Genomic DNA, 16469 nt, shown 5'->3' on the forward strand with positions numbered 1-16469 from the left:
GCGCAGGGCAGTTTAGGCAATTGAGGCAATGACTAGGCTACCATCATCTGCCCAATCAAATGACGCGGCTCTCGACCCTTCAACACCAGATTCTCTGTACTCCGTATGGTTCTTGAGACTCAATCCGACTTTTCGCGATAAACTACCATACTCCGTACTTCAGAGCGTAAGTGATGCTACGAAGATGCTAGGCCAATATCTGTCCGATTGCATCCTACTGGAGTCCAGTCGATTCAATACGAAGATCTGTTTTGCCAACGTCGTCATGAGCTTCCAGTCGTGTCTGGCTCGCCGCCTTCCTTTCCAGCTCTACGACACCCCAACGTCAGGTGGTGGGCTGAGACTGATCTGAGGAGTTCCTCTAGAACTCATCCATTGCCTGCATTGCTGTGACCATGACGAAGGCTGGATACTTCTTTGATCCGTCGTGGTTTTCCCCTATGCCCAGTGCAATGTGTCTGCTTGTTCTGGATGATCTTCGGCTCAAAATGCTTCCCGCTTCATGCATTCCTCGATGGTATCATGTGCTTACTCTTACTGTGCAAAACTTCAACCAGATCCATCACTCTTACTATTCCTTCTGTCCTGTCATCAATACTAACTCTTAACATTGGTAATCTGCAAGGTCAACATGCCTAGAGGCAAACAAGATTCTTCTGGAGATGTACCAACATTAAAAAGAACTGCACTTGCTAGCCAGAGCGCCGCAGACAGCCAACACTCGAGACCCAGGAAAAAGAGGAATCGTTACACTCCCCACGCATGCAATCGCTGCAAGGCAGCCAAGGTCCGTTGCGACGGAAGACTTCCATGCTCTTACTGCTCCACCCGCGATGCTACAACATGCCATTACACTGCGCGGCCGTTGCCTACCTTCCAACTTGGTGACGGACCTACAGAGTAAGTTGGTTATGGAGCCAAAATTTCATTCAGAGTCGCTGAAGCTTGATAGGAATGACGAAGGTCAATTCGAGCAGAGGCTGTCAACCCTTCTTCGTCAGCAGAATGAGAAGCTGGACCTCTTAATCAAGCGGACCGAGAGACTCGACGCGACAAATGCCTTCTCTATCAGTGGACAATTTGAAAGTGCCTCTTCTCCACCAAGGGTAAAGAAGCCATTGCCATTGTTTCAGAGCCCTACGAGCGCTTTCTGTTGTATCAATATTATCGGAGCTCAAATCGAAGGGCATGGTTCCGGCAATTTCAGTAATGCAGCACTCCTTACCGCAGTCCCGGTATGCTCGAAATCATCCTTCTCCATCATACAAGGTCAAATCCTAGAAGGAGAAACGAGCGACCTAGCCAGTAGGAATTCCCCAGATCCTCCTGGCAACCCGTCTCCAGGAAGCTGCACCTTAGTCGGAACGTCTTTTGCCCCACTTCAACCACTTGATGAGATGGAAGACCATGAAATACTGCAAATGCTGAACGACTTTGAATGTATGGCTGGAATCACTTATCCCATACTCGACATGGTCGAACTCAGGCTGAAGACGCAGAACAGCTTGCAAGCTCGACAAACATCTGGTTTCAAGTACTCATCAGGCAATCCTCCGGACACACTTGAGCATTGTGATGCTACCATGCTCAAATTGGTCGTCGCCATCAGTCTGTTAGCGGAGGGCGATGTGCACAAGGATTTGGCATCCAGACTATTCCAAAGCACCCAGTCCGATGTGCAAGCCAAGGTTTGGGACGCTGTGGTGGATTTGAAAGACTTGGGCTTGCTGATCCTCGTGGTACTTCTCCCGAGCCATTCTCCATTGCAAGGCTGACTTCGTTCATTACAGGTCTTCTACCACTTGCATCGTGGTACTTGGCGTGTCGGTTGGAGGTTCCTAGGCAATATCAGTCGTATCATCTTCGAGCTAGGTTTAACCAGGGAGATTGTGCTTGCTCGAGTATTTCCCGATTCGAAAGACCGTGTGCGGGCTATCAACACGATCTGGACAGTATTCATCTTAGAGCAGCACCTGAGTTATGCTCTCGGACTACCCAATGCCATGCAAGGCTTGCGCCTCGATTCTACGTTCCCACCGCCGGTATGTAGTGTATTTTCAGATGACGTTGACTCCACGATTGACTAAACCCTACCTCCAGGTCAACGCCCCATTTTTGAAAGCCATGATTGAGTATGCACGTATTGGCAGAGAAGCTTGCAGCGCGCTCCTAGGCGACAATATCATGGCAAGGGAGAATCACAATGTCTGGCAAAACAGCTACACATCTTTTCAATGCCGGATCGACCGCTGGGCCCTGGATACCACCATCGATTTCCACTCTGCCCCCACGAACCATGCGACCGAGTCTGCTCGCCAGTACCTGGAAACATTGATCAATCTACGGGCGAATCACATGCGGACTCTTGTTGCTCGAGCGTTCCTTTGTACGGAGCTCCGTACGACAGCGCCGGTCGACATATGGTCGGCCTCTGTTGATAATGCCGCCGATACCGTTCATGTTTTGTCTCGGCTGGACACTTCGAGCAAGGAGTATCGCTTTCACAGACCTCAACTCAACCACTTCTTAATATCAGCGCTAGATCTGCTGCTTTTCGCATGCACATCGGATCCGTCGCGCTCGGCACCGAAGAGCGCGATATCATTATCCGATGCCACATGTTTCAAGGCTCGCCAAAGCTCTATGGTTGCTCTGAACCTCCTGCGTACCCTGGCCGAAGTTTCCGATCATTCGAAGAATCTGTGGGAGAAAACGAGAGGTGTTGCTTCTCGCCTCAATCTAACAGATTACCTTGTTCCGGACCAATCAGCGCCTGGACAGGCTTCCGCATTTTCTCTTGTCCCTGATCCCCCCGAATTCGACGATGCAAACCCTCAGATCGAACAGATGCCGGAGATTTTACATCAATTCTATGCCGACTATTCTACCCTCAGCGGCTCTGGCATACTTCCCGTCCCACTGCGAGATAATCTCCACAGTGCTCTGAACAACGCAGCCGAATTTCCAGAGTCCGACTTCTTCCCGAGCTCCTTTTCATCTCTAGAATGAGACATGGCATATATATCGCAACAACGACAAGAACGCAGAACACGGTCTAAAGGTCAACATTATCCGTAACATCAACAACGAATGAATCGACATGTGGTCATCATTCCACAAGTCACCCTACTTCGGCCGCCTGCTTTTGTCGTTCATGAGTGGCTTCAGGGCTCCCTCCGGCAGTTCCTCCTACTTGGTCGCCGTCGAGCGGCGCAACTACCCCGTCAAGGCTGCCGCAACGAATTATCCAAGACTCTACGATGCCAGGGACTGTTCTCTGGAAGTTGTATTATTTCCTGTTCCAGGTTTCTGTCCAAGCCTCATACCAACAATTTGGCTTCAGTGAGGCATTCGGTTCACTTCCCAGTATGAAGTCTAGAAAAGCAAGGGCGACCTTCTCACATCGTCGCCATAACGAAGTGACGACTCCCACGCTCTTCTTGGCTGGTTGTTTCCCTTACGACAAAGCTGACCGGCTTTGTGATGCGAGATCATCAAACGTGCTCAGCCACAGCAGTTCCTTGTGGGGTCTTCTCTGCAGATACCTGAATCTGCTCTACTGTAAATGTCTCAACCTTCCCAAATTTTCGGAGGGAAACCCCTGATGCGAAAAGCTGGTCGACCTCTTCGAGACTGCGCCCCTTCAGCTCTGGGACGAACAGATAAGCCAATACCACCATCGCGCAGCAGATGGAGCCGTAAAGGAATCCCACTTTGGCACCCAGAGCGGCATAAGGGGCCTTGAGCAGATACGGCAGGGTAAACGAGGTCAAAAAGGTCGTGGAGATGGAGATGACGCAGGCAATGAGATTGGTCTTTTCCTTGACTCGAGAAGACGCTGCTTCACTGACAACAACGTAGGAGCTGCGCGTGGGAGATAGGTAAGTCAGGGTCCTTTGATCCGATCAGGGCTTTGGTATCAAACTCACCATGGCGCCCAGGATACGTTGTAGGCACAAGTAAACAGGATGAAAGCGGCAACCTGTCATGAGATCGTCAGTACCACAGATTTCCGTGCGAGGAAGGGAACGTGGGCGTACCAGGGTGTTCTTTTGACTGGCGGTAGGATCATTCACGACTCCGATGCCTCCCACAATGAACAAGAAGATGGCCATACCGAGTCCACCGACCATTAGCATGGGTCTTCGGCCTACCTGGTCGACAATGAGCCAAGTGATGATCAAACAGACGAGTCCCGAGACATTCGCCAGGATGTTGAAGAGGAAAGCTTCACTCTTGAAACCCTGTGACTGATAGAAGATGACAGAATACTGGCTGGAGAATGCTTGACCTGTAATCTGTTGTCCGAACATGACGAGGATGGCGACCCATGTTCGCCTTCTGTTGTCTTTGTTGAATACTTCCGACCAGTTTCCTTTATCTTCCACAGACCGAGCATGGCGAAGAGCCTCGATTTCGAGATCGACGTCGGCTCTATCGGCGCCTTTTCGAAGTTTGAACAGTGACTTTTTGGCATCCTCGACTCGGTCGCGGGATAGAAGCCTGTTTTGAGGTAGTCCAGTTAGTTTCTCAAGCCAACAGGATGTTTCGGAAGAGAGGGAACGCTAACCATCTGGGTGACTCAGGGACAAGTGGTAGAAGTACAACAATTATTGACGGCGCAATAAATTGAAGGCCGACGGGGATTTGCCAGGCTGCATTTGACGAGATGCCTTTTGTTCCATATGTGACCAGAGCAGCCACCAGTTGGCCAGCAGTGATCATCAGCTGGAGAGTCGAACCCATCATACCTCGCAAGGACCTGGGCGCAACCTCGCCTTGGTAGATTGGGACCACGACGATGGTCATCCCAGTCATGGCAAAACTGATGAATCGTCCAATTGTGAACTGAGCCGCCGTTGTCGCTGTGGTCTGGAGCAGGACACCACTTGAAAGCACAGTGTCAGCAATCTGAGGTGTACAGTCAGGGGGATGGTGCGATAGTACTGACATGAATGACAGTATAGCAAGCACGAGGACGGCTGTCTTGCGACCAAATCTTTCAGCAATGGGACCGCAGGCTATGGCTCCCATGGCCTTTCCCAAGAATGGGAGCGATGTCATGAGTGACGATAACCAGGCTGGCAGAGCGCAAGTCCCCGTGGTGTCATTGCATTCACCAAATCTTTTCCCAAAGCTCTGCATGCCCTGAACGGCTCCAAAATTACCGACGTCGTATCCGAAGTTGAAGGCGCAACTTCCCATGTACCTAGACGGAGCGTCTGTTAGCAGATACGTCTCCGGCCTGGCCTTCCTTGCTGGTATGAGCAGCACTTACAGCATGACAAACACCAGCGTGAGATTGAATTCACGCATACGGTGGACAAGCGACAGCTGGGGGCCGTCAAGGCCGGTTTCGCCGTGCATGTCGACTGTTGTCCTTATCCGGCGGCTCTCACAAGACTGCTGGTAAGGTAAACGACTTCTTTCTTACGGCATGAGACTCTGATCGCAGCCACCAGGGGAAGAGGGACGGAGGTGCCATGGGGCTATATACCACGACCAACGTCAAAATGGCGCAATAGGTCTGCCTTCCGCTCTATGGTTCAGTCTGAATGCTTTGCCTTGGAAGGTCCACGCTAGACCACCCGCTTGTACCACTTGTCATTTTGATGTACGCGGACAACCTTAGTTCAGGATCCTTAGATGACTCCGCACTGCGGGATGCTATGGGGAGCTTCGGCATGGAGAGGCGCCACCGGACTTCGGCCGCAAAGGTCCACCGCCGACTTCCGTCAAATATCTGGCCGAGAGCCGGTATTCTCTCGAAGAGGGTGATGCGGGAGCCGTAGCTCGCAGCTGTGCGCAATACACTTCTCATTGGGAGGATTGGTGGCCAAAGGAGACAGAGAACAAATCGAGGTCATCATTCGACTCCGTCACGGTTCTGCTCGTGACATTTTGTGGGAAGAGTTCGTGGGAAGACAACGAGACGTCCTTTTTCTTTTTCCCGTGGCCTTTGTATCGCCCTCTGTGTGTCTCTGATTTCTCCATAAACCAGAGAACTATTCTGTCCTGAGACTACTCCGTATACACAGAAGTATATCGAGAATGGGTGAAGCCATGAGTGAACAACAACAACCCAAAAGGCCCAACATCCTCATCATCGTCGCCGACGACCTTGGCTTCAGCGACTGCGGATGTTATGGCTCGGAGATATCTACTCCATCCATTGACTCGCTCGCCAGCGATAGCGGTTCAATTCGCTTCACGGAATACCACGTCGCCGCCGCTTGCAGTCCGACACGGTCGATGCTGATGACCGGGACGGACCACCACATCGCCGGCCTCGGTCAGCTGTACGAGTTTATCCGCAGTTCACCAGCACACAAGGGCCAGCCGGGCCACGAAGGATATCTGAACAGCAAGGTCGTCGCCCTCCCCGAGCTGCTCTCAGAAGGCGGCTATCTCACCTTGATGAGCGGGAAATGGCATCTGGGCGTCAAGCCGGAGCATCATCCTCTGCGGCGTGGCTTCAAGAAAAGTTTCGCTCTGCTACCTGGATGCGCCAACCATTATGGTGAGTCTCGTCTCGTCTCTGTTTTGCTCTTTGTTATGTTATAAGGCCGCCGAAAGACAGCAAAATGCCAAAAGGCGAAATAAACAAGCCACACTCCCCGAACGTTCTTTTCACTCGCTGAATGCTTACTACTCTGGGTGAAAAATATAGCCTACGAGCCAGTGTACCTGGACCCTTCGACAGAGCCAGGCAAATTCTTCGAGACTGCCACGCGCGCTCTGCACGTCGAAGACGACCGTTTCCTTAACGAGTATGATTTCGGGCCCGAATGGTACTCATCGGACGGATACGCGGACAAGATGCTATCGTACCTGCAAACCCGCACGGACGAGGAAAAGGAGCAACCATTCTTCGCTTATCTCCCATTTTCGGCTCCACACTGGCCCCTGCAAGCGCCCAAAGACGTCTGCGACAAGTACGAAGGCCTGTACCGCGACGGACCCGAAGCGCTCCGTCAGCGAAGGATAGCCAAGCTGAAAGAGCTCGGCCTCGTCGACAAGAATGTTGTGCCTCACCCTGTGGTGGCCGCCCCCGGCGAACAGGCCGAGTGGGAGAGTCTGGACGAGACCTCACGCGCGGCGTCTGCACGGGCGATGGAAGTCTATGCCGGCATGGTGGACCGGATGGACTGGAATATCGGTCGAGTACTGGACCACTTAAAGGAGACAGGTGAATACGACGACACGTTCATTCTGTTCATGAGCGACAACGGCGCCGAGGGGGCCAGCTACGAAGCCAGCCCCCTCGTCGGGACGAGCATCTTGGAGCACATTGACAAATATTACGACAACTCGCTCGACAACATCGGCCGGGGGAACTCGTTCGTGTGGTACGGCACCAGGTGGGCGCAAGCAGCGACTGCACCGTCCAGATTGTACAAAATGTTCTCCACCGAGGGCGGCTGCAGGGTACCTTTGGTGGTCAAACCGCCGGCCAGCCTGGCGCGCAAATGTTCTAAGAACAAAAAAAGAAGTCATGGTTTTGACGGCATGATCACCGACGCCTTCTGCACCGTCATGGACATTGTGCCCACCGTGCTCGACCTGGCCGGTCTGAAGCACCCGGGTAAAGAATACCACGGACGACCGATCGCCACGCTCCGGGGTCGCAGTTGGAAAGCATTCCTCAGTGCACTGTCCGGAGACGAGGAAGGAAGCCAATGCTTGACCAGTCGGCAGACGCCGATCCACGCGCCCGACTACGTGGCAGGATTCGAGATTGCTGGCTCGGGCGCCCTGCGCCGTGGTGAGTGGAAGATCACGTTCGTGCCGGCGCCCAAGGGACCGCAGCGCTGGGAGCTGTTCAACATCAAGAGCGACCCGGGCGAGACGACCGACTTGCGCGATCGTGAACCTCAGGTCTTTGCCGAATTGCTCGCGTTATGGGAAGACTACAGAAAGGACGTGGGTGTGGTCGGACTGGCTGGCGAGTACCCCAAGGCAGTGCAGGGCGCCCAGCAGACGACATTGAAGGATGAAATGGAAGACCCGTACGCGTGGATCAAGTTCATCGGTAGAAAGCATCTGGCACCGGCGGAGATGGCTAATGTTTTGCCGGCATAACTTACAGTGTCATGCGACGAAAGAGTAAACGTGTACGAATATGCGCACCAGAAGCCAAGGTTGTTGATTCATGTAATGATCAATTCAGCCACTGCTAGAGAACATTAGACGAATAGACTTTGTCTGTCGCTTCCGAGCCTTCCAGCTAGAATTGGACCGGGTCCAGAGTCTCTAAGCCATCCCACGTAAGATAGTTGGACATTTCTCCCGCGAGTTGGATATACTCCTCGACCGAAAACATCGACTGGTCATCCAATGGACCAACACCAGGAAACGTAGCAGCCACGGACTCGTTGTGGTCGAGATACTGGGACCCAGTACGAGCGCCATAGCCTGTGGTGCCGTGCTCTGCAGGGGCGAACTGATCCGCTCGGCCCTCTGGGCCACGTACATCCCATTGACTGGGCTCGTAGGTGACTGGAGGCGGAAAGGGTGGTTGCGTAACATTTTCCACGGGCGAGAGCGTGGACACCTCTCGTCGTCGGTGTTCCGTGCGAACTGCGGCCTGCGCAAGGCGAAATGCTGCCGCGTTGCTCAGGTAGCTAGCTTCCGGTGGCCCGGTCACTTCGCCAGTATCCCCGTTCCCATGTCTACACAACCGTATGTCAGCGTCGAAACAGGCGGATTGATTGTCGGCATGGACGTACTGTGCCTGTCTCGAGAAAGATGGGAACTCGGCCAGGAGCTCGTGAAACCCAAATCTCGCCAATAAAGGTACGAGGCTTTGCTAGTTGTTTGTCAGTTGATAGTCCAGGAAAACCAGTACGCAAAGAGAAATGACCGCGCTCACAAACGGGTTTGATCTGTCCCTTTTCAGCATGTTCAATAGCTTAATATTGAACCGGACATTGTCCGTAGTCTTCTTTCGTTCTTCGGCGCTGTTAGACGTGACAGTAGACGTGTGGACGATCTGGATCTTGGCCGACTCAAATGCAGCCACGGCGCAATGAAAGTCGTCGAAGGCTCTTGTTCCATGGACAAGACCCTTCTGAATTAATTGAGAAACTTGGTCCGCATGGAAACGACATCTCTGTTGACATTGCTTTCGAAAGCTGTTTGGTGCTGTCCGAAGCGCGGACGAAAGAGGGAAGTCAAATCCCGGTAGCGCAACTCTCGTCAGGTCGGCCACAATTGAATGGTAAAGAAGGTGCAGCATGAATACCGCCCCAATGATATTCGTCTCGGTTTGCACATAGAGATTCAAGTCTGTCAGTTGGAATTGCTCCGGCAGGCCGTCGTACCAAATCTCAAGGTCTTCTATGATCTTCAGGAAGGAAGACTCTGGGGACCAGATGTGTCTCTGTCCTTCTTTGTGCCGGATGACCCTTTCTCGGTTCAGCAGACGGTCAAGCAATGGGATTGGAGGCTCCTTCACACTTACCTAAGGACTTTCGTCCTGACGAACGCCAGGTAGACGACTTGAGCCCTGATATCCAGTTGACGCAGCCCAGTTGGCGATATGAAGAGATCAAAGGCGGGGACTTCTTGTCCTGTAAACGCTATTTGTGAGACGAACATGTGGTCGGGACACGGTAAAGGCACGCGGGGGACTTCGTCGTGCCAGTGTAGGTTCTCATCAACCCCGGAACCAATCACACTGTCCAGTATAAAACACGACCACAGCGCCCTGCGCTCTGCTTCTCTTTGTGTAAGATCAGGTGTCGTTCTGCTTGGGGAGTCCAGGCCCAGCAAGCGCAATATCTGGTAGCAGATGCCCCAAATAACGAAAGCAAGAGCGTTGTCGCCTGTCCTGAGGCAGTATTCGCAGATGAGAATCATGGACTACTCACTTTCTTAGCGGCGAGGCCTCAGCCAGCGTGGAGACTTGAACAAACCATCAACGTCTTCAGCGAAGGTCGTGAAATTTCTCGCAACGCCATTTCTCTGGCCTTCTCCACCCACAAGGAGCCAGGAGCGGCATCAGAGTATGAGTCAAATTGCTGGATATTGTCTTGCACATAGATCCTGAAAATGTTGATTGGCACCTGTTCCAAATGTGGAATTGAGCAACTTACTTTGCTCCTAGAGCGCAGATAGTGTATAGCAACGCTTCTCCGTACTTCTCTAGGACCAACCCGCGATCAAAGGCTTGCAAGAAAGAAGGCTTGTGTATGAATCCCAGGCACCGCAGGGTCGAAACGCGATCAAAGTAAAGATTAACAAGTAATAATTGCAGTTTCCGATCTGTTGGGATCGTGTCGGCGAAGAGCCTCGGGTTCGTCAGTCTTCTCAGGTCATGAATAACAGGGAAAAAAGTAGTGCCTTACCATTGAACACCGTCAGACCCATAAGCAGTGACAGTTGTCTGGCTGGAAATGGATGAACGGTCCAACATTGAATGACTGCTCTCTGGGCCCGCCAACGGGGAGGAAATGCCCCTTTCGGCTTGAATGTGCTGATTGCTTCCAGATATATACGTGCATGTCTGAGATCGACGAATGCACTGGCGACACTGGGGGCGACTTCGACAGCATCTCCTCTTGGCTTTCCGGCAATCCTCGCAAGAACCTACTCTTCTTTTCTCTATACCAGAGGTGCGGTACACAGTCTCCACGGACGAGAGGACGTCTGCTGAGGATGGACGATTATGTTCTTCGTATCCAGGGCATTGTACTCCCAGACGCCCGCAATTATGACAAGCTGGGACTGATTTGTCGCATTTCACCTGATGGCAGCAATAAGTTATGGAGACTTTTTGGGCTCTGCAGGCGCAGGAATGAATCTATAGCTTCGTACCTTGCGTGAGCGACACACTAGACAACCTGTGACGAATCAGACTCTGCGAGAAGTAGAACAGCATGGGTACTTTACAGGCAAGCAAAAGAGCGAGCTGCAGAAGTCTCCGCGAAGGTGCTTCAAAAAGTCAATGACAGAAGTGACGGACCTCGTGTACTCTTTGATGTGGGCATCGCATTAGATGTGTCTGCGGAATCCATGCTACTCGATGACTTGAGCATGGCCTCATTCTGCGTTCGGGCCCAACAATCCTGAGTAAGAACACTTCAGTTGAACAGATATAACAAGACTCCTTCCGGAAGCTCTGGAGAAACTGTGACCACGCCAAATGAAGACGTTCGTGGAATCAGAGGGTCTGAACTGTGGAAATGCAAGACGTAGTTTAAAAGAGAGTGCTGAGAAAAAGCCGGAAGGGTATCGTGCCTCTAGTATTATTGAGTGCTGTTGCCATTCTCAACGCTAAGCCTGGTGAGCCGACTTCAAGTTTCAACAATGCCTGATTTGTTTACACTCTCCAGAAAACGGAATCGCTAACAGCAAAACCGATATATGTACAAGCAGTTCGGCGAGATTGGTCTTCCTGTAGACATGTCGTCTTGTCTGCCCAGAGCGGTGCTGCATTCCACCTCCACTGACCTATGCAGTAGTACGCGTCGAATCCAAGTGGTCGTAGAGCCAAAACCACGCCTAGAATTCCTCCCCACGGGGCGGGGGAGCAATACTCCTGTGCCGAACGTGCAAGGGCCCTAACTTAGGCCATAGATCAGGAAGTCCTATTTCACAGTCACTCCACTGGCGCCGGCTCTCGCTGGTGCTGATCCAGTCCGGCGGTGCGGTACCGGACTAGAGTGCTGCTGGTCTCGCCAGGACATAGGAAATTGCCTCGACGTCGACGACTTCCGATGGGATACAGCATGATCAAAATTTCTGCAGCTGAGGCAAGAGTCTTCACTGTGACTGGGGAATGAAACCATGAGGACTAGTCCTGATCATGCAACCGCAGCCCCGATACTCGATACTCTACTTATTGGGCACAGACACGGGCACGATTAGCCTCCTGCCTCCTGCAATACCTTGCGCTTGCTCCGTTCTGACCGAAGCTTTCCCGACAGGATACATGAAGGGACGATTTCACTCTGTCGGCGCCCGGTCTCTGCGTGATTGAGTTTAGCATTGGCGCGCTGGAAAAAAAAGATAGGTCAGGTTATGAAAAACCGACACCACAAACATAGCCGCGGAGCGAAACAAGACATCAGGAAGCCAACGTCCTTGTCATTTCTGTACGTATTTCATGCAGTACGAATAAGTCGAGCAGGGTATGATGTCTCCTGCAATACAAACGCCGCGCACAGCAAAATCGAAGTGCTGATCAACAATCGCCCTTGGAATCTACTTCCTGTACCACAGTCTCGTGATTCTGGTATGTCTCACTGCAAAGCACGTCAGCTAAGGATTCACTCATGAACGAGAGGATCGGGTGGTGGTACGCACTCTTCTTCTGCAGCTGGAAAATGCCGTACATCAAAGCTTCGCTCGTAGGCGGGCATCCAGGCACGTAGATATCCACTGGGACGATTCTGTCACACCCTCTCACCACGGAATAACTGTAGTGATAATAGCCGCCGCCATTCGCGCAGCTGCCCATGCTGATCACCCATCTCGGTTCAGGCATCTGGTCGTACACCTGTCTCAGCGCAGGAGCCATCTTGTTGGTCAGCGTGCCGGCTACAATCATGACATCGCTCTGTCGTGGGGACGCTCGGAAAATAATGCCCAATCTGTCCTGGTCGTAACGCGGTGTGGAAAGATGCATCATCTCTACAGCGCAGCAGGCGAGGCCGAAGGTCAGTGGCCAGAGAGACCCTTGCCGGGCCCAGTTGGCAATTTGGTCGAGTGTCGTGAGAGCGTATTGCATCGCTCCTTGTTTCTTCTCTTGCGAGGGCAAAGGCACTTCGCGGCGCAGGCCGCCTGTCACCGGGAGCCGTGAAGGATCGCTAGAACTGGACACGGGCGTGATCGAGGTGGCAGATTTCTTGGAGGATGAGGATATGGAAGCAGCGGATGCGGGTGCGGCGCGGAGGACTGAGAAGGGGACTGTTGTTGTAGCTGTGCACATGGTTAACAGGTTGTGGCGAGTTTTGCGAATTCGTGCGTACCTCTTAGAGCTCGAGGAGCCATGGTTCGTGAAAGGGACATCATCTTGCCTGAAGATGTGATGGCAGTAGGAGAGGAGAGAGAAGAAGAAAAGGAAATGAATCGGAATGAGGATGAGGGAAGCGTCGACGAGGAAGAGGCGAAATATGAAGACAATGAAGACGAACTGCTGGTCTATGATGTGCATTGAACGGAACTCCACCGTCAAAATCCCTTTACAAGCTCGTTGATTGGCTGAATAAATCATCCGGCATTTCTCTCCTGTGCCTCGCCTACTGGTGTTACTCCAACTGCCCTGCGCTTTCAAGATATACGGTGAGGACACTACGAGGTATCAACCTCAATGCCTGGGGCTGATGGCACTCAACTCCAGTCCTGCCATCGCATGTATTGGCATCATCGGCAAACATGTACTAGCATTCCTCCCTGACCCAATAGCCTTCATGCTCACAGTTCACAGGACAATCCTCTACACATCTCCCTCTTCCCACCACACGAGGATGAAGACCTAGACATGCAATTCCTCCTCAACTCGTGCCTCGACATCTTCGACATCCGCTCCAAGACCAAAACACTTGATCAGGACCTTGGTCTCTTACAAGCCATCGACGAACGCCTCGCTGCCTACGGTTGGCTGACAAACACGGGTGTCAAGTTCATCATCGTAGTCGACATGATGGGCCGCCCGCCCGCTCCAGACGAGGACAAACGAAAATTCCCGCCTGCCGTGGGCTTACGTGATGCCGAGCTCAAATCTGCCTTCCGCGCCGTGCAGACAGCATACATCCAGCTCATGCTGAACCCATTCTATGCTCCAGAAGACCGGACGCCATTGCAAATTGCCAACTACGGCGGGAACAGCCCAGAGATCACGAGCAAGAGGTTCACCAATGAGCTGCAAAGGATAGGCAGAGCATGGACACCAGGGATCGCGAGTATATGAAGATGGAGAGGCCGAGATCATGCTATATTGCCTATAATTTCACGGCGCGCAAGAACACATGCGGACAAGCAGCTGCTCCCAGGCCAACTTTTCGATATAATATCCTCAAAGAGTGATATCACGGCTTAAGAAGTCCGCCATTGGCCGCTCCCTCGTCCAACTTGGCGGCACTCTCACCAACCTCTGCTGCCGTCGATGCCGCCTGCTGCTCCTCAGGCGTTGGCGTCTTGGCCAGCGGCATCTCATCCATCTTCGTGTCCGGATCAGCTAGCTTCGCCGCCTCCTCCGTCGCAACAGCACTTTCGGCTGGTGGAGCAGCCACAGCGGCTGGCGCACCCGTCTCAGTCATCCCTTGAGTCTTGACATATTCGAGCACAGCGTCCAATGTTTTCGCGGGGCCTGCTTGTTCCCAGACACGAACGACGCCCTGTTTGTCGATTACGACGACGCCCCGGGTAGTGGATTTACCGGGACCGGGCTTCTTCATGCCGATGGCTGATGTCAGTGTTGCATTTGGATCGCACTGCGCGGAATCCATTCGTCAGTGGCTCGATTTTCAAGTCGAGGTTTTGCCTGGACGACAAGTTGGATCTGACTTACCAGAAGGGCATACTGTAACTTCTGCTTTGTCGCGAACGTGCTATTGGCCTTGGGACTGTCCGTGCTGAGTCCATAGATTGATAGCGATGCGCCCGTAATTGGAGCGTAATTGTCCCGGAAGAGACATGCTTGTGTGGTGCCTGTACCATGACATTAGTCTCTGATACTCAAAGTCGCCGAAAGGCACGATTGTATGATCAATATGAAAACCAGTAGCCTAGCCTTGTGGATATGATCCAAGGAAAACAAGACTCTTCTTTCACGTGGGAGCATTGAGTGAGAGATCATTTCCTGCCTCATTTAAAGCGGAGTTCTGTAGCAGAGCAGAAGATTCTCGAGCTCGTCATCGACGATGATAGCACCAGTCTCTCAATAATATTTCACGGGGTTAGATAGCAAGAGCTGATGCGGCAAGAGGCTTCTCTTCCGTCGAGATTCCACAAGATGTATGACACAGGCCTCAGGCCGGTCCACCGAGACGACGTCGAGGTAGTTGGGCGGCCGGGGAGAATGGGACACAACAAGCATTGTCGGAAAGAGTGATACCAAACATAGGCACAGAAAAGGGTTGACTTACAACCCGGCGTGCTCGCTCTCGGATACGTGAAGATCACAACCCCTGCGAGACTTTTGTCCAGAAGCTCCTTGAGCGTAACGTCCTGTCCGTCATTCGTCTGTAGGGTCCCGCCGAAGCCGTCTAGGGTGATCTTTTCGCCGACACCTGTAGTGCCGTTGGTCTTAGGCTCAGCGGCCGCCGTGGTAGGTGCTTCAGCTGCTGTCTGCACCGAGTCATCCTTCGTGGGCTTACTTGTGACAGCAGCCTTCGCTTTCTCGGCGAGTTTCTTCGCCGTATTGCCGGCGCCACTACCTCGTTTCGTAGGAGGAGGAGCAGTTGCGGGCTCTTTGGGCGCTGGACGTTTGCGGAGTTCGACTGGCATTTTGGCTGATTCTCTCTGTTAGAATATTGGGAGTAATATTGCTTTTGAGCTAGGGTGCAGCAGTCGACACTCCTTTATATGCCGATAAGGGATGTCAAGATGTGAGCTGGTCTTTGACAATTGCTTCGATGTTGTAATGCTGGCAAGACTTAGGGTCAGCAAGGTAGTCAAGCTTCGCAAGCTTTCGGAATTGAACAGGGTAGTCTCGTAGACTCGCATGTCCAATGTGAGAAGGCCCCTCCTCAGTGTGACCATCGAAAGCAGAAATCAATCAGCGAGACGATTCTCGCCGAGGCCGGTAAGCGACGGGGCTGGGATGGACGTGAGAAGACGAGCTATCTCGCATCTTGCACCAGTCCGGGGCCACTACCGTGACAAAAGCAGGTTTTCTCCTTTTCTGGGAAGAGACATTGAGATTTCCCAAAAGTTGGGAGAAGAACGAAACAATAGAGACTTACCCAGTGCTTGGTGGTCTCTTTTCGTACCTCCTAGCCGAGGCTTTCCAACAGCAACACCGTGGACGTAAGACGAAGAAATCGACTCACTGAGTAGCAATATCCGCCTCTCGTGGTTAAATAGTTGATAGAGCAGTCGTAGTCCAAAGTGTCCCTAAACCACTGCCTTCGACGTTACCTATCCAGGTGGCTTGCACTGTGGGACAGACTTTAGTCAGCAAACAGGGGCCTTGTTCGTGGTATGGAGGATGTCGCAGAACGAACCTCGTTCCAACCTTTTGAGGAATCTTTCCAGTACTTCTGCGCGGTCTTTCGGATGTCGAGTCTGTAATGGAGACAAATTGCCGGAGCAGATGGGAGGTCAGCGGTGTAGAGAGCACAGGAAGCTTTAGTGGTGTGTAGTCGAAGGGGAACGGCTTCAGCAGATGCAGGTCACGCCTTCTATCATGCTAGTTTCAACGCCAAATCGGCCCCGATCAACGTCCATCGAGCTCTCATGCACTACTCTTATTGGTAAGCGAAGGGGAGGAGGCCGTAGCGGCGCTGCGATTTGAGGAGTAG

The 16469-nt window shown here is 52.5% G+C and overlaps 7 protein-coding genes across 9 annotated transcripts; 3 read left to right on the forward strand and 4 right to left on the reverse strand.

The window, feature by feature from the left end:
• Positions 1-160: 160 nt before the first annotated feature.
• PV05_07883 lies at positions 161-5363 on the forward strand. 2 transcript variants are annotated; one of them, XM_013457353.1, is made up of 6 exons: positions 161-900; positions 953-1739; positions 1791-2042; positions 2101-3881; positions 3942-4521; positions 4587-5363. In XM_013457353.1, the coding sequence occupies exons 1-4, from the start codon at positions 632-634 to the stop codon at positions 3007-3009; spliced, it is 2217 nt and encodes a 738-aa protein (XP_013312807.1). In that variant the 5' UTR covers positions 161-631; the 3' UTR covers positions 3010-3881; positions 3942-4521; positions 4587-5363. The 2 variants fall into 2 exon arrangements, with proteins under 2 accessions (XP_013312807.1, XP_013312808.1); XM_013457354.1 differs by having other exon boundaries at positions 3942-5363.
• PV05_07884 (uncharacterized protein) lies at positions 3495-5367 on the reverse strand (the record flags this gene model as incomplete). Its single annotated transcript, XM_013457355.1, has 6 exons — positions 3495-3864; positions 3930-3982; positions 4041-4503; positions 4565-4888; positions 4952-5209; positions 5279-5367. 6 exons carry the CDS (start codon positions 5365-5367, stop codon positions 3495-3497), a joined length of 1557 nt encoding a protein of 518 aa, XP_013312809.1.
• On the forward strand, positions 5351-8082 carry PV05_07885 (uncharacterized protein; the record flags this gene model as incomplete). The annotated part of the gene is made up of 2 exons (XM_013457356.1): positions 5351-6520; positions 6671-8082. The coding sequence occupies exons 1-2, from the start codon at positions 6052-6054 to the stop codon at positions 8080-8082; spliced, it is 1881 nt and encodes a 626-aa protein (XP_013312810.1). The 5' UTR covers positions 5351-6051.
• A 60-nt stretch (positions 8083-8142) lies between these two features.
• On the reverse strand, positions 8143-11199 carry PV05_07886 (uncharacterized protein). Its single transcript, XM_013457357.1, has 9 exons — positions 10967-11199; positions 10819-10844; positions 10350-10747; positions 10098-10292; positions 9918-10047; positions 9464-9864; positions 8873-9407; positions 8730-8809; positions 8143-8672 (listed from the first exon to the last, which is right to left on the reverse strand). The coding sequence occupies exons 1-9, from the start codon at positions 11037-11039 to the stop codon at positions 8228-8230; spliced, it is 2283 nt and encodes a 760-aa protein (XP_013312811.1). The 5' UTR covers positions 11040-11199; the 3' UTR covers positions 8143-8227.
• An 871-nt stretch (positions 11200-12070) lies between these two features.
• PV05_07887 (NADH-ubiquinone oxidoreductase 19.3 kDa subunit, mitochondrial) lies at positions 12071-13121 on the reverse strand. The gene is made up of 3 exons (XM_013457358.1): positions 12975-13121; positions 12310-12924; positions 12071-12248 (listed from the first exon to the last, which is right to left on the reverse strand). Exons 1-3 carry the CDS (start codon positions 13015-13017, stop codon positions 12208-12210), a joined length of 699 nt encoding a protein of 232 aa, XP_013312812.1. The 5' UTR covers positions 13018-13121; the 3' UTR covers positions 12071-12207.
• Positions 13122-13274: 153 nt separating this feature from the next.
• On the forward strand, positions 13275-14849 carry PV05_07888 (uncharacterized protein). Its single transcript, XM_013457359.1, has 2 exons — positions 13275-13382; positions 13433-14849. The coding sequence occupies exons 1-2, from the start codon at positions 13329-13331 to the stop codon at positions 13913-13915; spliced, it is 537 nt and encodes a 178-aa protein (XP_013312813.1). The 5' UTR covers positions 13275-13328; the 3' UTR covers positions 13916-14849.
• On the reverse strand, positions 13903-16443 carry PV05_07889. 2 transcript variants are annotated; one of them, XM_013457360.1, is made up of 5 exons: positions 16173-16443; positions 15999-16104; positions 15093-15458; positions 14516-14655; positions 13903-14438 (listed from the first exon to the last, which is right to left on the reverse strand). In XM_013457360.1, the coding sequence occupies exons 3-5, from the start codon at positions 15451-15453 to the stop codon at positions 14034-14036; spliced, it is 906 nt and encodes a 301-aa protein (XP_013312814.1). In that variant the 5' UTR covers positions 15454-15458; positions 15999-16104; positions 16173-16443; the 3' UTR covers positions 13903-14033. The 2 variants fall into 2 exon arrangements, with proteins under 2 accessions (XP_013312814.1, XP_013312815.1); XM_013457361.1 differs by having other exon boundaries at positions 15093-15592; positions 15912-16104.
• Positions 16444-16469: the final 26 nt, after the last annotated feature.

This window comes from Exophiala xenobiotica (genome assembly GCF_000835505.1).
Source record: "Exophiala xenobiotica strain CBS 118157 unplaced genomic scaffold supercont1.5, whole genome shotgun sequence".
Classification (NCBI taxonomy): Eukaryota; Fungi; Ascomycota; class Eurotiomycetes; order Chaetothyriales; family Herpotrichiellaceae; genus Exophiala; species Exophiala xenobiotica.

What these genes read in the sequence shown, in the direction of transcription:
- PV05_07888 (XM_013457359.1), top strand. Translation starts at nt 13,329, where the DNA reads ATGGCACTCAACTCCAGTCCTGCCATCGCATGTATTGGCATCATCGGC. An exon ending in TTGGCATCATCGGCAAACAT is followed by an intron (nt 13,383 to 13,432) that starts GTACTAGCATTC and finishes CACAGTTCACAG; the next exon opens with GACAATCCTCTACACATCTC.
- PV05_07883 (XM_013457354.1), top strand. Translation starts at nt 632, where the DNA reads ATGCCTAGAGGCAAACAAGATTCTTCTGGAGATGTACCAACATTAAAA. An exon ending in TGGGCTTGCTGATCCTCGTG is followed by an intron (nt 1,740 to 1,790) that starts GTACTTCTCCCG and finishes CGTTCATTACAG; the next exon opens with GTCTTCTACCACTTGCATCG. An exon ending in ATTCTACGTTCCCACCGCCG is followed by an intron (nt 2,043 to 2,100) that starts GTATGTAGTGTA and finishes CCCTACCTCCAG; the next exon opens with GTCAACGCCCCATTTTTGAA.
- PV05_07886 (XM_013457357.1), bottom strand. Translation starts at nt 11,039, where the DNA reads ATGCTCAAGTCATCGAGTAGCATGGATTCCGCAGACACATCTAATGCG. An exon ending in CACATCAAAGAGTACACGAG is followed by an intron (nt 10,845 to 10,966) that starts GTCCGTCACTTC and finishes GATTCGTCACAG; the next exon opens with GTTGTCTAGTGTGTCGCTCA. An exon ending in CTTCGCTGAAGACGTTGATG is followed by an intron (nt 9,865 to 9,917) that starts GTTTGTTCAAGT and finishes GAAAGTGAGTAG; the next exon opens with TCCATGATTCTCATCTGCGA.
- PV05_07889 (XM_013457360.1), bottom strand. Translation starts at nt 15,453, where the DNA reads ATGCCAGTCGAACTCCGCAAACGTCCAGCGCCCAAAGAGCCCGCAACT. An exon ending in GAGAGCGAGCACGCCGGGTT is followed by an intron (nt 14,656 to 15,092) that starts GTAAGTCAACCC and finishes GTCATGGTACAG; the next exon opens with GCACCACACAAGCATGTCTC. An exon ending in AGTTACAGTATGCCCTTCTG is followed by an intron (nt 14,439 to 14,515) that starts GTAAGTCAGATC and finishes GATTCCGCGCAG; the next exon opens with TGCGATCCAAATGCAACACT.
- PV05_07887 (XM_013457358.1), bottom strand. Translation starts at nt 13,017, where the DNA reads ATGATGTCCCTTTCACGAACCATGGCTCCTCGAGCTCTAAGAG. An exon ending in GGCTCCTCGAGCTCTAAGAG is followed by an intron (nt 12,925 to 12,974) that starts GTACGCACGAAT and finishes CCATGTGCACAG; the next exon opens with CTACAACAACAGTCCCCTTC. An exon ending in TTTCCAGCTGCAGAAGAAGA is followed by an intron (nt 12,249 to 12,309) that starts GTGCGTACCACC and finishes CGTGCTTTGCAG; the next exon opens with TGAGACATACCAGAATCACG.